The 19669-nt window shown below is 43.7% G+C and overlaps 1 protein-coding gene across 2 annotated transcripts in view; it reads right to left on the reverse strand.

Moving 5' to 3' along the window:
• The window catches only part of DOCK11 (dedicator of cytokinesis 11), a 183821-nt gene that overhangs the window by 66013 nt on the left and 98139 nt on the right, over positions 1-19669 (reverse strand). Inside the window, exons 24-32 of one of the 2 annotated variants that reach the window (XM_087859833.1) lie at positions 15825-15943; positions 14414-14483; positions 14207-14332; positions 13216-13287; positions 12347-12493; positions 8909-8992; positions 7951-8062; positions 7378-7416; positions 5644-5822 (exon numbers count right to left, since the gene is read on the reverse strand). In XM_087859833.1, the coding sequence (XP_087715959.1) occupies positions 5644-5822; positions 7378-7416; positions 7951-8062; positions 8909-8992; positions 12347-12493; positions 13216-13287; positions 14207-14332; positions 14414-14483; positions 15825-15943 (948 nt within the window). The remainder of the gene's footprint in view (positions 1-5643; positions 5823-7377; positions 7417-7950; positions 8063-8908; positions 8993-12346; positions 12494-13215; positions 13288-14206; positions 14333-14413; positions 14484-15824; positions 15944-19669) is intronic. The other variant, XM_087859834.1, reaches the window with a different exon arrangement.

The raw sequence follows: 19669 nt of genomic DNA on the forward strand, positions 1-19669 counted from the left end.
ACGACATAAAGTAAAAGGCAAAAGTTCATTCTGTTAAAAATAGCAGTGGACCTAGAAAGCAGATGATATCAGTCCTGTTCTTTAAGTCCAGCGAGGGCTGAGTTTTCATGAGCACAGGGATCGTGCCTGTCTTGTTCACCGCTTCAACCCCAGTGCCCGGGCAGACGGGAGATGCTCAATACAGCTTAGCGGAATAGATGAGTCGATGGAAGAAGTGAAAAAATGGTGAGTTACTGGGGTGCCTGGCTGGCTCAGTCAGTTGGGCGGCCAGACTCCTGGTTTCGGCTCAGGTCAGGATTTTGGGGTCCTGGGATCGAGCCCTGCATGGGGCTCCCTACTCAGCGTAGAGTCTGCTGGTCCTCTCCCTCTGCCCCTCCCCCTGCTTGTGCTCCCATGAGCTCTCTCTCTTTCAAATCTTTTTTAAAAAAAAAGGTGAGTCACTCTATTCTTTCAAGAAACATTTTTTGTTGTTGTTGTTTTCACCAAAGCGATTAAGATAATGCGACCTTGGCCCCTTGAGTCAATTGTAAGACTTAGGAGACTGATATATTTGTAAATAAATGTATTTATTTATCTCCTGGCCACTAGTAGTCTTAACGTGGTACCTCTTATATGAAAATATATTTATTGCTTCTCTCAGCTCTAGACATTCCTCACCCGACACATACAAACACTCGAGTCAGCAAAAACAGTGGATGTAATGGCATAAAAGTTGCCCTTCACATTTCATGACTTCGGGAGGTTTTTTCTGGAGACTTAGAGAGGCCTCTAGGGCTCAAGAGTCAATGTACAGAATACAGAAGATCAATAGTACTTCCTTGTTGCTTGAATTTGCATTTGTTATTCAGGTTGAACAATTTTTCATACTGTTCATTATTTCTGGGACTCTGCCCCAGCTCGTGCTGATGGGCACAGAGGTCTGAGAACCAACGATTGAGTCCAACTTCCCGCCCAAGGCAGGAATGGCCCTTCCCTGCATCCCTGACAAATGGTTCACTTTCACACTCCAGCCTTTTCCTGGGTTCTGTTAGAAGGGTCCTTTAGCTCTGCGCTCTGGGACTACGGGGAGTCAGGCCACTTCCCACCTGTACATGGCAACTCTCCAGTTAAGCTGTTACCACGGATCAGCTTAATCCATTCTTCGCAAGGCTAAGCGGCCCGAATGACTTTCCTTTATTCTTCACGTGGCTTTGGTTTCAAGACTTTTCCCCATCGTGGTCACCCTGTTTTGGCAGTTCTCTAGTGTTTCAGTGTTTCACTTTGGATTTGACAGGCACTACGGTCTCACGGCTAAGAACACAGATTTTGGACTTTATACATGTATGAATTCCCAGTCTCCTGCTGCTGGTCCTTGACTGTGATCAAATCACTGAGCCGCTGCTTTCTTTTTTTTTTTTTTTTTTTACTTAAAAAATTTTTTTTTTATTTTTTATTAATAATGATTTTTTATTATATTATGTTAGTCACTATACAGTACATCCCCGGTTTTCGATGTAAGGCTCGATGATTCATTAGTTGCGTATAACACCCAGTGCACCATGCAATATGTGCCCTCCTTACTACCCATCACCGGTCTATCCCATTCCCCCACCCCCCTCCCCTCTGTAGCCCTCAGTTTGTTTCTCATAGTCCATAGTCTCTCATGTTTCATTCCCCCTTCTGATTACCCCCCTTTCTTTATCCCTTTCTTCCCCTACTGATCATTCTAGTTCTTATGTTCCATAGATGAGAGAAATCATATGATAGTTGTCTTTCTCTGCTTGACTTATTTCACTAAGCATTATCTCCTCCAGTGCTGTCCATGTTGTAGCAAATGTTGAGAACTTGTTCTTTCTGATAGCTGAGTAATATTCCATTGTATATATGGACCACAACTTCTTAATCCAGTCATCTGTTGCAGGGCATCTCGGCTCCTTCCACGATTTAGCTATTGTGGACATTGCTGCTATGAACATTGGGGTGCATATGGCCCTTCTCTTCACTACGTCTGTATCTTTGGGGTAAACACCCAGTAGTGCAATGGCTGGATCATAGGGTAGCTCAATTTTTAACTTTTTAAGGGACCTCCACACGGTTTTCCAGAGTGGCTGTACCAACTTGCATTCCCACCAACAATGTAGGAGGGATCCCCTTTCTCCACATCCTCTCCAACAATTGTTGTTTCTTGCCTTGTCTATTTTTGCCATTCTAACTGGCGTAAGGTGGTATCTCAGTGTGGTTTTGATTTGAATTTCCTTGATGAGCCGCTGCTTTCTTTTCCGTAAAATGGGGATAATAATAATGATATTAATTCAGGTGAGGTATTTAATATAGTGTCTGACATGTAGCGAGTCCTCAATAAATTTTAGCTGCTATTATTAACACTATAGCTTCTAGATAGGAGTCTGCTGTGTTCGATAGTGTTCACTAGGAAAGGAGACACTACAACTCTCTCAGGGGAACAGGAACACGGGAAAACATACAGTGTAAAACATATTAAGCTCTGCCTGCGCAAAAGACAGAAAACAACCTAAGAATGTATTACTAGAAGACAGTTTAAAATAAGGCATTATCCAGGGGCGCCTGGCTGGCTCAGCGTGCGACTCTTGATCTCAGGGTTGTGCGTTCAAGCCCCACGTTGGGTGTGGAGCCTACTTAAAAAATAAATAAATAAAATAAAACGAGGTATATCCGTATGATGGAATAATATGCAGACTTTTTTAAGTGGTACATCCAATCTTCAGGATGTATTAAGTAAAACAAAAGAAAAATGCAAAATGGTTCCCTATGTGTATATATATACATATACATATGTATGTATGTATATATATCTATATGGGCTTGTGCATGCCCAAAGTATGTATATGAAACTGATAAGAGTAGCTACTGCTGGAGAGATGAATTGGGATGAAATGGGAGAGAAATACAGTGGCTAACTGAACATAAAAATAAAAAAAGGAAATGGGAGAGAGGCATTTTTTAACCATGTACATGGATTACCAAAAAAAAATGGTGGGAAGGTGGGGAGCAGTGCAGGGGGGAGAATGGAAAAAAATTTGCTCACGGCCCAAGTTAAAAGTGCAATTCTCTTAGGTGTGGCCATCTCTTGCAGTGGCTACAGGAACAGATACAGACCTCGGGGCAAACATCAGTCACTGGACATTTGTGTTCTGAGTAGAGAAGAGGTCTCAGAGTCATTCTAACAAGTTAGATCTCCCAAAGCAGTTTACGAGTAGCACATAATAGGGACGAGTGACACCCTGATAATTTCATTAGAGGAGGGGCCGAAGAGTAGCAACACGGTTGGCGGGTATGACTAGGGTATCTCAAAAGCAGCCTTTCCATAGGAAGCATTTTTTTTCCTTGACTGTATATTTATTTGGGGTCACTTCGGGGGACCCAATAAAAACACTGGAAGCCTAAAGCGTCCATCTCTACCCTTACCTTGGCGTCACCATTAATGGCGAACATGTTTTACTTGAATGTATTTGACAAATGACCCCTTACTCAGGCCACCTGTGAATTCTTTGGACCCAACAGTGAAAGGAATTAAAGCCTTGGTTAACCAGGCCCATGAAGCCAAGTTCTAGCAGAGGGAATCCCATACTCATTTAATAGCTGTTTAAAGCTTTTGAACAAAGAGAAAAGGGCTTTAGAAGTCACCGAAGGGGTAATGAGTTTGGCGTTTCAATCTTTCCCACACTCCCAAACCTCAAATACTCAAGTAGGCATAGTGTTGAACTTTTACAGATAACAAGAGTTATGTGTGTGTGTGTGTGTGTGTGTGTACTGTAACATCTCAGAATTTTAAAAAGGAAATAATGTCCAAATATGTGCTAGAAAATATTTCAAATTCTACCTCTAGATAAGACACCCGTGAAATCCCATGTTCCTGCACTTTCATCTGAAGAGGCAGAGGTAAAGAACACACCTTCCTGCTTCTGGGAGGGGAAGTTCATTTGGTGCTTTTCCCAGGAATCCTTTGAAATCATGGCTAGAGACATTTTCTGCCACATTGCCTAAGATCCTTTCCTGCACTACGAGGCATAAGCAGCAGCTCACCAGAACCCAGGGGTAACTGGCAGTTTTAAAGGTTTGACAAAGCTGGGGTGGAATGGCTGCCCTTTGAGATAGCCTTTCATTTAGATACATGATACTCGTTACCTTGTGTTACGTCAACATCGACATTCACACACAAAAATGAAAATAGCACATGACGGAGCAATGGGAATATGTTATTATTGTTATAACGTGCCAGAAACCCATGCAAACAGTGGCAAGGAACAAATAACATCTTAACACTGAGTTCAAATCTACTTTAAGGTAGAATCACGTGACGAAAACTGGCAAAATGTGTAAGTAAAAAAACCACTTAGGAATTAAAGAAATATAACTGGAGGTAGCTGGCAGGCACCTTCTGCTTATCAAGGACAAACGGGAATGCTATAGAAAAAGAATACGCTCTGTCTCCAGTACGCCTTCCAAAGCAATGATAGTAAAAAAGGATACCCTAGTTTTTATTCGCATTTGAATGTAAAAACCAAAGGACAAAATATTAATTATGAAATAATATGACGTTACCTTGAGCCATTTGATTCTAGGTATGTAAGTTAGGTTATTCTAAATCCACAGAGTTTGCAATCTACATTTTTTTAGCCCATAGGGTTTAATGTTAATAAGATCTGAATATATATGGGTTTTTTTCAACTTTTTTTTTTAAGATTTTATTTGACGGAGAGAGAGAAAGCGCAAGCAAGGGGAACGGCAGGCAGAGGGAGAGGGAGAAGCAGGCTTCTCACTGAGCAGGGAGTCCGATGCGGGGCTGGATCTCAGGATCCTGGGATCATGACCTGAGCCGAAGGCAGACGCTTAACCAACTGAACCCCCCAGGCGTCCCCTGCGTATATATGTTAAAGGTGCAGCAAACAGCAACCGCAGCTATGGCCTTCACACACACACAATGTACAATGTCTATGAGGTTTAGAGCCACACCCACATTTTTTCAGTAAGAAGAAAATCTTCATATTACTTATTTCATATTTGACATAGTGAACATATCTTACTATCAATCACTTAATCGATAATATAATTGATTTAGGGATATATATTTGAGGAGGTATACTAAGAAATATATTTGAAGACGTCCACATGGCTACAACTGTATATGATTTTTTAAAAAGCCTAATTAGCTTATGTAACGACTCATGAGGCAGTTATGTTGTTCTTTACACACGATTTGAGAAACCGGTGTTTTTCGTCAATAGTTAACTCAACAGTATTTTTATTTATTTATTTATTTATTTATTTTTTAAAGATTTTATTTATTTATTTGACAGAGATAGAGACAGCCAGCGAGAGAGGGAACACAAGCAGGGGGAGTGGGAGAGGAAGAAGCAGGCTCATAGCGGAGGAGCCTGATGTGGGGCTCGATCCCAGATCGCCAGGATCACGCCCTGAGCCGAAGGCAGACGCCTAACCGCTGTGCCACCCAGGTGCCCCTCAACAGTATTTTTAAAACCTAATCACTTAACACCGAAACAAATGTTATTTATAAAAATAAGTTCATCAATGCTCTTCTTATGTTCCTTGCTGAGCACGTCATCTTTAATGTAAAATCTTAGCAGAAATTTACCAACGTGATACTGATTAGAGGGGCGTCCTTACCTTGTGTTGGTATCTAGTGTCAAATGCATGTTTTATCAAAAGATTCTTTACGACAGAAATAGCTGTATATCTGATCTCATAATTGTCTTGAAGGGCAATGGCGGTTTCCCTCAGAAGTAAACCAACCAAGAAGTGATGCTTGCAATATTCATCTGATAAACTGTATTCAAGATTTGAATCTGCAGTACAATGAAATGTAAAACCCATTTATAAAAATAATCCAAAATTACCTTAACATTAAAATACCATATTTATTATTTAGTAATATGTGATCATGCTAGCAAGAGCATTTTATTCTTACTAAGATTTTATTCTTAACAAATGTGAACAATTCTTTTGTCATGTAGAATGAGCATGCAAAATTTTTACAAGACAGGCGCACTCACAGTTCGGGCTGTAATATTAATGATCGTTTCAGTCGGTAAGATAGTCCCTAGATTTCTTTTTCCTAGATTCTTTTTAACTCTTAGGAGTCTTAATACTGAACCCAGAATGAAAGAATATTGTATTTGGCAATATCTTAACACATGTCTTTATATCTGAAGAGATTTGGTTACAACTACAAATTGGACTGATTCTATGCAATGATACTTGAGTTACTGATCTGTTTACACTCGCAGAGGAGGAAAAGGAAGACAAAGACAACTGAATCATTCTGATGGCATTCACTGCGGACTGTTCTAGTGAATGTCACATACTGGCCCAAATACAACGGGATACTGGAACAGTGAGAAAAACAGCCTCGTCTCACTCCCAATTCATCAGCAGGCAAATACAGATTTTTTTGACTTCAGAAAATCACCACTTCAGGCTATGCCTTTCACTCCCTTTTAGACCTCAGTCCATTTTAAATCCCAGCTGCTAATCTCCTGGTTGGGACCTGCCTTGTAACTACTCCCAAGGGATTGTGATCAAGTTTAGTCATTTCTACAGTAGATTTGCACAATCTTTATTTCCTCTCCTCTACCCTGGAATTTAATTAAGCCGTAAAGCTAAAGGACACGTTTTCAATTTTTTTTGAGGGGGGGGGCTCTTCCGCAGTTTATATAATGCCACGTATTCAGTTAGGACATAATAAATGCTGTGAGTAGTCAGATTTAATCCTAAAATCCTGATGTTCTGTCGATCCCCTCTTTTCTCTGCCATCCTCACAGCTACCAAGAAATCCCGGGGAAGCATCTGAGCCATACATGCTCTAGGCAGCTGAGTTTCCTCTTTCGTGAATCCCCGAGCACTTTCCACGCACAAGGGCCAGTCGTGACTAACCCCGGCGGCTCTATCTGGGGTAGCTTCTGCAATGGCAGTTAAGTTTGTTTTTTTGTTTTTTTTACTGCAGTGATTTGAATAAATCCAATCGGGGACTTTCATCCAGACCTTCAAAACAGCGGCCAAGCAGTCATTAGACAGGGTCAGAGAGAAGGGAGGCAAGCCCGGGAGAGAGGACACACGCTTAAAGAACAGGTAACACCGTCCGGTCCTCACGCTGCCTTGAGCAGGAACTTGTTTGCAAACGGATTCCTCTAGCAATCACTGGGTAAGCTTACTCTAAAAGGAAACAGGTAATACTGCTTCACACACCGCGTCCTCGGTTTTCTGAGTCGTTAGCCTAAAGCCTCCCTGTGGCTAGGGACGTTGTGAAAAGCAAAGCCCCTCCCCGTCCATCTTAAGCCATTCATCAAATCAATTGTTTTTAAAGACAGTGAACCACTTTAGAGTGAACCGAGTTAAACCTACCTACTGAAGTCAAACGGTCCACCGCAAATGAAAAAAAATCTAATTAATATATGAAAAGAAAAGGGACAAATAAAAAACATAGTAACATAAGAATAGTGCTACACAACAAAGCATTCAATAAAACTAGCAATGGTGTTAACTGAAGGCATTTCATACATTTAATACATAACGACAAATTACAATTCCACTCTGCCTTTACGCTTCTCTTCTGACGTTCCTTTCAGCAGAAATGCATTTCTATGTTTTTTGGTTTTTTGGTTTTTTTTTTTTTTTAATTCGGTCTCATGTAAGAGTCCAAACACTACTACATGTAGAGAGCAATTTTACTACTATCTGACTTCTCTGGTTAAGCAGCCATTGAGGTAATACGCCTCCTTCTCCACGCTACGACTACTCTCACTCTCACTATGAAGCACGTGCAGAATACCATTAACGAACGTATCTTTGGACAGGTAACGATTCTGAGGTTACCTTTCAATTCACGGTTTACCTAGAAAGCGTTACACTACGCTAGCGCTAGCCCCCCCGAATAGAAAAGCACCATTTCCAATGATGGAAAATGCAAATAGATACCTTGAACGCGCTGGAGTTTAGGTTTTGCAAATGCCATTGGCAAATTCAGAGGAATGTAATGTTCGTGATTGCAAATCGTTTGCAGAAATTCAAACTTGTATTCAGCCAGAACCTAAATGGAAAGCAGTGACACATGAACTCCCTTTGTCGTCGGCATTTACTATTTGAATAATTAAATACAGGGCATTAATTTCCCACACAGAAGTGCTCGCTGTTTTACGCACACCTTGAGATGTGACCCGCGCAGGAAAGAGTTAACGCGGCAGGCTCTCCTTTTAGAGAAAGCCTGCTCGCAAGGTTGGTTGTTGGCTGGCATTTGGGAAACTGGATTTCGAAATGCTCCCTACGTGATGAGGTTGTGCCTTCCCTGCCAGCCTGCTTACACTGTTTGTCCAAACGATGTGATTTATTGTAAACACCTGCTTTCTTTCCCTTTCCCGCCTCTGGAATTTTGACCCATCTCCAATATACGGCCAGCCCCCAAGAAACCACCTAGACTCCTAGTCTCAAATGGGCTTCCCTGGACAGCAGTGTTGCACGCGTGTGGCTGTATTTTCACTGCGGGAGGAAGGCTGTGCTACGTGCAACCTTCACAGGAGGGAGGAGGGCGGGCGCTCGGGAAGCCTGTGTGAGAACCGCCAAGGACGCCACTTAATGCGTTCTTCCCTTACTGTTCCAGCTGCGTATCCTCACTGTGTCACCGTCATGAATCTCAGCCGTGACTAAGACTGCCAGAACCAAATGCCCAGTCCTGTGAGTCTTTCCAGCGCACCGCTGAACTTGTGGGGGGTCTCGGGGACTCCCCAAACACTACCCAGTAGCCCCTGCCTGGAGGGACAGCTATACTCAAAGTACCTAAACAAAAACAGCAGCTCCAAATCCCCCAGAGAGTAACTATCACCCTTGGTCTCACGCTCTAAGGTCTGACGGCCGCTACGGGGACGTCCTTGTAACTTACCTTAGGATCTTTGGGGCTGAATCCAGATATGTAGTCATTTATCAGATTGAAAACAAATCCTCTATCCATTAGTGTCAGACAGCGCTACAGAAACCAAAACAAAATGAACAGTGACATAATTGTGGAGGTCTGGCAAGGATAGCTTTTTAACGTTTTCAAGTTCGTGGCACAGGAAGGGCACGACATTCTCACTTTTACAGGTAATAAAATAATGGCTTTCAGAGTTTTACCGCAGGTGGCCTTAAAGAAGGAGATAAAGGGTAAGTGATTTATTGTTGGAATTGGGTCCCAACTGTACGATTTTCATATAGAGAGATGCACATATATACATATATATACACACAAATACCCATAGATCTAGAAACATATATATACATATACACGTATATAGACATGTAAACACCTATACATACACATATGTACAATCTATTCGGCTACTCCGTCTCATTTTGGTCAATTCTAAAAGTGAAGCGTACAGTGATCAGTTAGCTACTAAAAGTGGGGTTTGGCTATGGCAGCATTTCGGACCCAAAGAGAAGGCTCTCCTGTGTTCCATGAAGTCTTGGCCTATTCATACAGCCCTCCTCCGTGACAGCCCTCACCGCTGTCCAGAGGACCCCACTGTCCTTGCCCTAGTTAAGGCTCTCATCACGGGGCAAGCGCACAACTCCAGGAAGCCTCCGAACCAGTCACCTCCTCGTCCATCTGCTTCCAGATTCATCTCCAAGTCCAAGCCCTAATCATGTCACCTTCCTTCCCAAGAGCTTTCATTATTTCCCTATTGCCTTTACTATCATTTCCAACTCCTTAGCCTGGCATTCAAGGACACTCACAATGTCGTCCCAACCTACTTCTCCCGTTTTACCACCCAACACAGCTCATCTGCTTATTATCCGCTCCGGATGCGCTGTGTATTCCCACCTCGGGGTCTGTGCTCGGGCCAGGCCTAGCTAGTAATTCTAGCACTACTTCTGCTGAATCCTACCCATTCCCCAACGTTTGGGTGAAACCTCCTCTTCCTGAGCCATGTTGGCCCACAAGTCCCTTGTTAAATATTTTTTTCTATGCTCGCTTGTATTTTACTTATTAGTTCCCTGTCTTTTTACCTAGACAGGACAATAGGAAGTCTCTCTTTCTCTTGGTGCTCTCCACAGGGCCCACACTATTTCTGTGAAATACAAGGAACTCAATATTTGATTAACCGGCTGTTGGCATCTCATTTCTCACGGTGACTGAGGCAGTGTTCTAGAGAATCACAAAGATGAACGTGACACGGTCTTTACGCTCATCCAATGGTAAAGACAAATAAATAATTAAAAGACAGCACGGTGAGAAGTACCACAGAAGTATGGAAAGGATGGCTGAACGACAGAAGGGGCGCTCAACGCACGCCATGGGAGGGTGAGGGCAGAGCTGAGCCTCAGAGATGAATGGCCTCTACCAGGCAGACAAGGGGAAGGGACTGAGGTTCTAGTTGGGTGCCTGACTCTGCTGTCCTCACTTCTGCCAGCATTTCAGCAGCAAACTTATCCTCACCAATCACTGGTCTTTCTCCATGGCATACAGATCAAAATCGAAATTCCTAGCCTGACCTTCGAGGCCTCCCATCGCCCGGCACCACACGGGCTTCCTGGCCCTACCTCCATACATCCTGAATGCTCTGCACAATGACTTTCTCGCTCCTCCCTCAACCATTCCCGGACACGCATCTTTCCTCCTCTTTGCTCACAGTTCCTCTACCTGTAACACCCTCAACTCTTGTCGAGGGGAACTCTTCCTCTAGGCTCTGCTCACGGTTCCTGGTCATAATCCCTCCTGTTCTGGTCTTCCTACCATATCTTGTTTCTGCTTACAGCAAAACAGCCACTCACACTGTATCTTGAATATGTATGAGAAATGGGATTTCAGAGACAGCCTCCCCGCCCCCCGCCGAATCTTCACAGAGAAGACAGGCAAATGTTTGTTGACTTGAGTAAGTCAACACTGCTATAAAATCAACTATGTTGATTTCAGGTTTCAGCTCCATGGAAGAAACAACTGACAGCTTACATTTCAAATAGTGTCCTCCTTAGTTTACTTTAAAAAGATAAGTGGATGTTTGGTTTTTGATACACACAAGTTTACGTAATAGCGTTAAGATTTGATCTTAATTCTGGCAAAGAGAGGTCTTCTATCAGAAAACCATACTCTGGAGCTCAGAAACCTCATTGTGAATTTTGAATAAGAAGACAAGAGTATGTCAGACATTAAAAGTGCTTGGATGGATCCTTGACCATGAGGTTCTTCACATAGGGTTGAAACCGGATGGAGAGCCAGGAGAGGAGGGGTTGTGGAAAGGAGCAAGTAAAAACTAAGTGCATGACCAATCCGTGCCCCTTCTCTGCAACAAATCAAATGTCGTTGTTACCCACTTCATAGAACGGCTGCACTCTAGCATTGCCCCTTACGGACGGATAATGACAAAATTTTGCGACAATAAATGTGCAGTCCTTCATCAACATAGGAGCTTCTGGTCTCTCTCAAGATCATCTCATGGACCGAAATTAACCATTTGCCTTCACGTGGATTAACAACACGGAGGCTGTGGTTACCTCAGCAAACAGGTTGCTTTAGTTCCAGAGTTGTGAACTCAAAGGCCAGCAGGGGTCAGAGAAGTGATTTCAGAACATAAAGAGAGTCAGGGGCATGCTAAGGAGTGGTGGGGATTGTGGCAACCTAGACAGTACATGCCCCATCTAAAGGCACTCAAATTAACATATTTGAAAAAACATCATGTGAAACAGGCAAAACATGCCTTCTGGCTAAGCCACCTGTGTGGGACCTCTGATTTAATTAGTCATTTCAGTGGGGCGCTAAAAAAAAAAATCAAACCAGGCTGTTTATTTTTTTAAGATTTGAGAGAGAGAAAGAGAGAGAGAGAACAAGCAGGGGGAGCAGCAGGCAGAGGGAGAAGCAGGCTCCCAGCCGAGCAGGGAGCCCAATGCGGGGCTTCATCCCAGGACCCTGGGATCATAACCCGAGCTGAAGGCAGACACTTAACCAACTGAGCCACTCAGGTGCCCAAACTGGGCTGTTTAACTGAAGGATGATCGATTCAGTCAAAAGTTTTTCCAGGGGCGCCTGGGTGGCTCAGTCAGTTAAGTGTCTGCCTTCAGCTCGGGTTATGATCCCAGGGTCAAGCCCCGAATATGGTTCTCTGCTCAGCAGGGAGCCTGCTTCTCCCGCTCTCTCTGCCCTTCGCATCCCTCCCCACCCCCCGCTCCAGCTTGTGCGCTCTCTGTTGAATAAATAAGTAAAATCTTAAAAAAAAAAAAAAAGTTTCTCCAGCAGCACAGACCTAGCAGAGTCTCTAGAAAGTGGGCTATTTTTTCCTTTGGCTTTAAAGACCATATTGGTGAAGAATAATTCCTTACCACGTTCCAGCTGCCTTTAACTCACCTTCAGGAAGCTAGCCAAACTATAATTGACATTTCGGGACTCATCGGGAATCTCGGCATAGCGAATAGTCACGTGGGGAATTATTGCGAGAAGCAAGGAATGTAAGACATGATGATATGCCTCTGGAAATCTCTGGCCTCTGGGAAGCTTAAATTAAATAGGCATAGCAAAAAGTCAGAGTCACAACAGGTCTATCCAAATCAATTGCCATTCTTATTTCCAAACACATTGTAGACATAAATGTGTTTCTTTAACTGGAGTATAACTTTTCTCCCAACTTAAAAATGACATCGCACTTTCATTCAACGTATACTTCAGATTATCGTAGGAACTATCTGGACCTCGAATAATATAATTGACTGAAATCATCCACAAACCAACTTTGGAATCACGTTCCTGCGATGTAGACACACCCCAGATTTTCATTCTATTTTTTTTCCCCTGACACACGAAGAATACATTTATCCACGTATCTCTATTTCGGTAAACCTACTCTGTGAAAAGTCTGATAAAAATGGTAAATACGAGGTGAATATCTTTCACTTCACAAATCTGAACTCTAAAATTTCTATAACTAAGAAAATGTTTCAGCATAGACATTTTTAAGCTACAAGATAAAGGGAAAGCTTCAAAGAAAACGCATTTCACGTGGCAAATAACGTATGTGGAAGTCTCTGAGGACTTTGAAAATGCATGAACTGTCCGACCTCAGATTTACGCAATACATCCAATGGGGTTTTTTTAAGGCAAAATTGAAAAAGCTAAGGGCTATGCGCCCTTCTGTGTAAGAGCATTTGCATGTCATTGCTCCTTGCAAATAAGATTAGCCTTCTTCGCCTATGTTAAATATTATGCTTGAGCCTACTTACCTTAATTTTATTCTCTTCCAACAAGAATGTGGCCATAGACTTTGCAATAATTTCAAAAAAAAACCATGAGTACTAAAACAAACAAACAAACACATAAAATCAATTTTTAATAGTTATCCAAACGCTGAAGCTTAGCAAAGCTGGGCAAATCAACACGGTTCTTATCTCTGAACTCTAACAACATTTTAAAGCGATTGCAATTCACTACTGAAGTTCCACAAGATACCTTCAAATTGCATTGCTGGAGAGGCAATATCGTACCTCAGGGCCGGCGGCTGAGGTACGAGGAGCTGGTGGTGGGAATGTCTCCCTCCGTGGGGAGGCGCATTTTATCACTGACATTGTTTTGATTTGCTTACATATGGCGCTGATGGCAAACCAACTTTTAGTTTATTCTGTGATTGCTTTTCGATTCCGTACAATGAATCTTATTAGTGTCTGCACCCGGTGAGGGACCCAACCTTGCCCCTGGTACATCCCCGGCGCCAGCCCAAGGAGCACGGGTATTTGCCTAAGTATATTTGAAGGGCAGAGAGAAGCCTCCAGCAGATACATCCTCAGGTGTCCGAAACTGAAATTCTACCATTACCAGAAATAGTAAAAATCATGACAAAAATAAGAGCCACCACTTGAGCGCCTACGTGCCAGAAACAACATGTTCAATACTTATGTTTTAGACATGAGGAATTGCACGCTCGGAGCCAGTAGAGAACAGGCTCCAACCAGGTCACAGAACTATCATGTGGCGGATTCTAACCCAGGTCTTTCTTTTACACAATTCTTTCAATTACACATTTGACTGAGAACAGGGGGTGGGTAGGAAGAGTGAAGAGAACGAAGAAGGTTCTGTGGAGAGCATGAGGGAAAAAGATACATGAGCAGAGTGGTAAAGAAAGGGGGCAAAGGACGAAAAGACCGGAACCCAAGTGGGAGGGTATCAAGCGAGTACGTCTCCTGCTGCTTTTTTCCCTGCTGTGTCCCGTTTCCTTACCTTTAGCAGCTTGTTGATTGCTAGAAAGTCGGCAGACTGTTTCAATATGGCGATCATCGTGGTAGCTAGGGTTTCATGTATCAGCTGGGCCTGAGGAGCGCTCGGTTTTTCAGGTCGGAAGCTATACTACAAATGAAGGAAAATGAACCGTCAGTCAAAATTCTCACGGAAAAGAAACTGCTCCCAAAGAAAGCTTCCTCCACAAACCTTGATGAAGGATCTTAAATAATTATCCAAGCCTTCTTCATGGCACTTCGAGACGATATGTAAGAGAACCCTGAAAACACATCCGCAAAAGTCGGCATGTCAGGCTACGGTGCATTTCTCTTCTCCGCTCTAAATCTCTACACACATTTCAAGGAGGGTCACGGCTACTATGGGGCAACAGACCTCCAGTGGGGTAAATATTGAAATCCCCTCCAGAGAGTAAAAGGAAAGATAAAGATAAAATGAAAAGCATGGCAACAGATGGGGGAAAAGGAAGAGAGAGACAGGACGGGTATGAAGACGTGGCCTGCGATTGGCAGTAAATCGCAAAGTCATATACGAGACCAGCAGTGGTTCTCAAACTTGATCATGCATCGGAATCACCAGGAGGGCAGAAGGCTCGGCCCCTCTCCCAGCGGTTCTGATTTTTGAGGTCTGGGGTGAAGTTCAATGACGAGCATGTTTCCACCAGCTCCCAGGTGATGCTGATGCTGCTGGGGTAGGAGCCGTACTTGAGAACCATGGGACTAGAGGAATGCTTCGTAAATTTCTGAGCAGACTGTCCCCAACAGCAGAGCAGAGCCAGCAGGTGTGCAGGCCTGTTGCTTCAGGCCTTATGGGAGAGGGCGTAGCAACAGCAGAAGCAGCAAAGCCAGAAACATCCAGCACTGAGCTCTCAATGCTTTTCGGTATCCTACTTAAATTGCAAAATTCAGCACATTTTATCTTCTACTCTACCATCTATCCTTGCTTGTTTCTATAAAAATAAGACTTCCTCACTGTTTTGAGTAAAAATTCATGGCTTAGGGTGACTCTGTCCAACAAGGGAGCCACTAGGCACTTGTGGCTATTTAATTAAAATTAACAACAGTGAAAAATTCAGTCCCTCGGCTACACTAGCCCCATCTCAAGTGCTCAATAGCTAAATGTGGCTAATGGCTACCATGTCGGACAGCACAAGTGTTGAACAATTCCACGATTGGAGAAAGTTCTATTGGACAACACCAGTCCAGGGCAATGGTTCTCAAACTCTGTTGCATTATGGAATCACCTGGAAAACTTCAAAAACAAAAAATCCTGATGCTGTGTTCCACCCCTAGATATTCTGGTTTCACTGGTATGAAGGTGGTCTGGGCACAGAGTTCTTTAAAATGTCGCCAGGTGATTCTGACATGCAGCCAGGTTTTAGAACCCCTGGTCGAGGAAAACACATTAAGTTTCTCCTGTGGTTTCTGGTACCATCTATCCCTGGTGATACAAGTCCCCCAGTCTGAGAAGCATGAAACAAGAGAAAATGGGTATTAGATATCTGACTTCTGGGTTCTCGTTTGGAAGGTACATTTATAGTGAAAATGAAGAAACGCAAAAAGAAACAAAAGTTGCATCTTTGTATTTTAACCCCGAAACTCACATGGTGCAGTTGATAGGAACGTCATCTTCGTGGGTCATATTTGTGAGAACCCGGAAGAGTTGCATAAGAATTACAGGTAGAAACTGTATCATGACTTGGATCTCCATGGCATGCAAACACTAAAATAAGTCATTATTAGTTATGAAAACAAACAGAAATATGATATAACTTGCAAATGTGAAACAAGAAAAAAAGTAAGTAATGAGAAATACATTCACTCAAATATAAGCCCACTTCGATGTGAGCTTCGTAAGACAGGAGACTCTGTTTCGTTGATTACTTTATCCACATCTCTGTTTTGGCACTCAGATTTTGTTAGCGTATTTCACATGAAATACTTTATCTACCGAAGATAAAAAGTATAACCAGGATAAAGGGGTTTTGGAATAAAGACAACTGACTCCTGATAAACCAACACTCCACTGGAGTGGGACAGCAGGTGTGTTTGAAGGTTCTGGGGACTGGCCTGCTGGCCCCCAGCATGCAGTGTGTTCTACGGAATGTGAACCACCCGTTAACCTGCTGAGAAGGTAAATGGGACGCAATAAAGTGCCCTCCTCTATGTTATTGGCTTCACACTGGCACCACCCACAAAACTTAGGTGGCACGGCATTCAAACATCCCCACGGTACATTTCTTCCAAGTGCTAACACTCTGTCTGTAGTCATAGGCATGTCAACAGCACAAAGAAGAAACGTGTTCGTATGTTTAGAAATGATACGAGCAGCAAAATCTATAAAATGTCCTTCTTCTTCCTTCCCTTCTCCCCACCTTCCTTCCTGCACTCAGGCATTCACTCCATCATTCAATCAACCAGCCAACCAAAAGGTGAAAACGAGTCTCACTGGGCACCTTCTACACCAACCAGTTCACGGTTCGGCACTATGGGAAACGCAGAGATGGAGGAGACAAGTCTCTGGACCTGAGGATCTCACAGTTCTCTTACCTTTGCTCCGTTCTCTCCATCCGTAGCCTCGCCACCCCTTTCCAGGACACTACCATCTACATGCGAAGCATCTCAGCAGTGACCTCTTAGATCCGGGCAGATTCTCTTCGATCAGATGCATAAGGCAGGAGATCGAGCTCAAGGAACCCATGGTCTACCCTTCGAGTTTTTCCTACCCTTTGCCTCCTCTCTTCTAGCCTTACTGCCATCACCCCTCTTAACCTTTAGCCAAAATAGTCTTATCATTTCATAGTAGGTCTCTGTATAGGTCCTCTTAACACTCCACACATCCATGTCTCATTTCCAAATTCATCTCCCTCCGATTTGGTTCCATCAGACCATCTCCTGCCAACATGCCTGTGATGCCTCCCCATTACCCAAGGCAGTGGCTCTCAACCAGGGGCCGCTTTGCTCCCCACAGGACATCCCGCAAAGTCTGGAGACATTTGGGGTTGTCACAACTGGGGGTGCTACTGACACCTAGTGGCTAGAGGCTAGGGATGCGGCTAAGTGTCCTACCACTGGACAGCCACTTACCACAGAGAAATTAACCCGTCCAACATGTCAACAGTGCCAAGGTTCAGAAACTCCGGCCTACGGTCCAAGATTACTTAAGACCCAACCTAGACTTCCAGACTTAACACTCCTCATCCTTCACAAGGCCAAACAGGAGCCTCAATGGCTTTGGGAGCATATCCTACGCATTCCCACCTTTGTGTATTTGTTCGGTTTTTAGCCACATCCTAGCCACCCTTTCAAGTCAAGTTGAAACTCCTACTTCAGTGAAGCCACTCCTTTCAGTCATTCGACAAAGGCATACTGAATGACCCTCTAAGGGTCAAGCACATCAAAAACACCTGGTTCCTCCCATTGAGCGGTTCAGAGTCTGGGGGGGGGGGAGACCTGGAACTAAATCTACAATACAAATGGCCAACAGTACAATAGTGGTATATACAAAATGCATGAAAGAAGAAGCAACTGAGTCTTCACGTGGGTAGGGGATGTCCGGTAAGGCTTCAGAGAGGAGGCAGGTGAAAGGTAAAGTGGATGGGGCGCCTGGGTGGCTCAGTCAGTTAAGCGTCTGCCTTTGGCTCAGGTCAAAATCTCCAGGTCCTGGGATCGAGCCCCACATCAGGCTTCCTGCTCAGTGGGGAGTCTGTTTCTCTCTCTCTCCCACTGCTCTCCTCACTGCTTGTTCTCTCTCTCTCTCTCTCTCAAATAAATAAGAATTTTTAAATAAAGAAAGGTAAAGTGGGATAATATCAGGTAGAAAAGAGAGATGGCCATTCAATGTAAAACTGATCCAGTAACACTCCTCAGTAATTTACTCTCAACACAACAGCTAGAGTGTTCTATTTCCCCCTTGTTATAGACAATGTTATAGACAAAAGAGTCCACCATGAACAAAAGGCTGTCAAGGGCTTCCTGTGCCCACACGTACCCCACCTCCCTCTCCAAGCTCATCTCATGCCACCTCCCCGCCCCCAGCTGTTCACTGCGTTCCAGATATATTGTCCTTTCTTCTTTTTTTTTTTTTAAAGATTTTATTTATTTATTCAACAGAGATAGAGACAGCCAGCGAGAGAGGGAACACAGCAGCAGGGAGTGGGAGAGGAAGAAGCAGGCTCCCAGTGGAGGAGCCCGATGTGGGACTCGATCCCGGAATGCTGGGATCACGCCCTGAGCCAAAGGCAGACGCTTAAGGACTGCGCTACCCAGGCGCCCCAGTCCTTTCTTCTTTTCTGTCCTTCCAACACCATCGCCAGGTGTTTACGCCTGCTGCAATATTCTGTCCTCCTTTGCCACAGCTTTGGCCCCTACGCTCATCTTCTTCTCATCAATTTCTTTGCGGCTTAATCCATCATCTCCTCGACAGCCTTCCCTGACAACTCCATCTAGAGCGCACTCCTGTCGTGTTGCGTCCCATTCATCTGTTCTATTTTCTCCGCAACATTCATCTTGATCTCAAATTACTCATTGATACCCTCTCTACCCCAATTAGAACAGGGATGTAGTCTGAATTGCTTCCCCATCATAGTCCTCGTGTCCACCGCACTATCTGGCCCGTACAAGGTGCTCAGTAAGTATTTGGCAAATAACTGAATCAACGAATAAAAGAAGGAACCAAAGCGTTAAGATAAAGATGGGAGGCCTCTAGTCTCACGGAGCACTCTGGACTCTCATTGGCACTGCTCACTTATATTGTCATTCCACTTATATATGTCCTGTCTTTCCAACTGGTTTTAAGATCCCCGTGGGCAATGACCCTAAGTTATTCTTCTCTGCAAGCCTCTGGGAAAATATTACATACACAATAAAAGCCCAACAAGTAGATGGCAAGTAAATTGGTGAAACGACGTCATTTACAGGGTCAACAGATAGCAAGGTTTGGTAGAAAGAACACGGGACCAGGGGGTCAAGAGACACGTGCCACCAGCCCGGCTCGGCTCTGCTCCTGACCAGGTGAACGACCACAGGCCAGTCCCTCTACTTGGGCTTCAGTCTCCTTATCCGTAAAAAACGAACAAACAAAACAAACAAACAAACAAAAAACCTCTCAAGACTCCCTTTCAGGGCTAATGGTCCCTACAGGAATTGGGCTCTTTCTGTAATCGTGTGGCATTTCATTCGCTGCCACTAGAGGGCGAGCAAAGGTCACATAAATATCAGAAATTTCCACGCCCTAATTTCACCACACAAATATGAGTACATTTTTTTTCTCCATTTTAAGACTACCAGTATATTTGAAAATGATACTCTGCTCTGTTCCATCCTGTTAAAACTTTTACAAAGCTTCCCAATGGAAGAAAAGCTGAAGACCTTAACAGGTTAAACATCTGTACATAGAGCTGGCATTCTAGACGTTACCCAAGGAAAGGATTTGAAAGGTAGAGGACTA

This window comes from Ursus americanus, chromosome X (assembly GCF_024610735.1).
Source record: "Ursus americanus isolate L20-20 chromosome X, mUrsAme1.1.p, whole genome shotgun sequence".
Taxonomy (NCBI): domain Eukaryota; kingdom Metazoa; phylum Chordata; class Mammalia; order Carnivora; family Ursidae; genus Ursus; species Ursus americanus.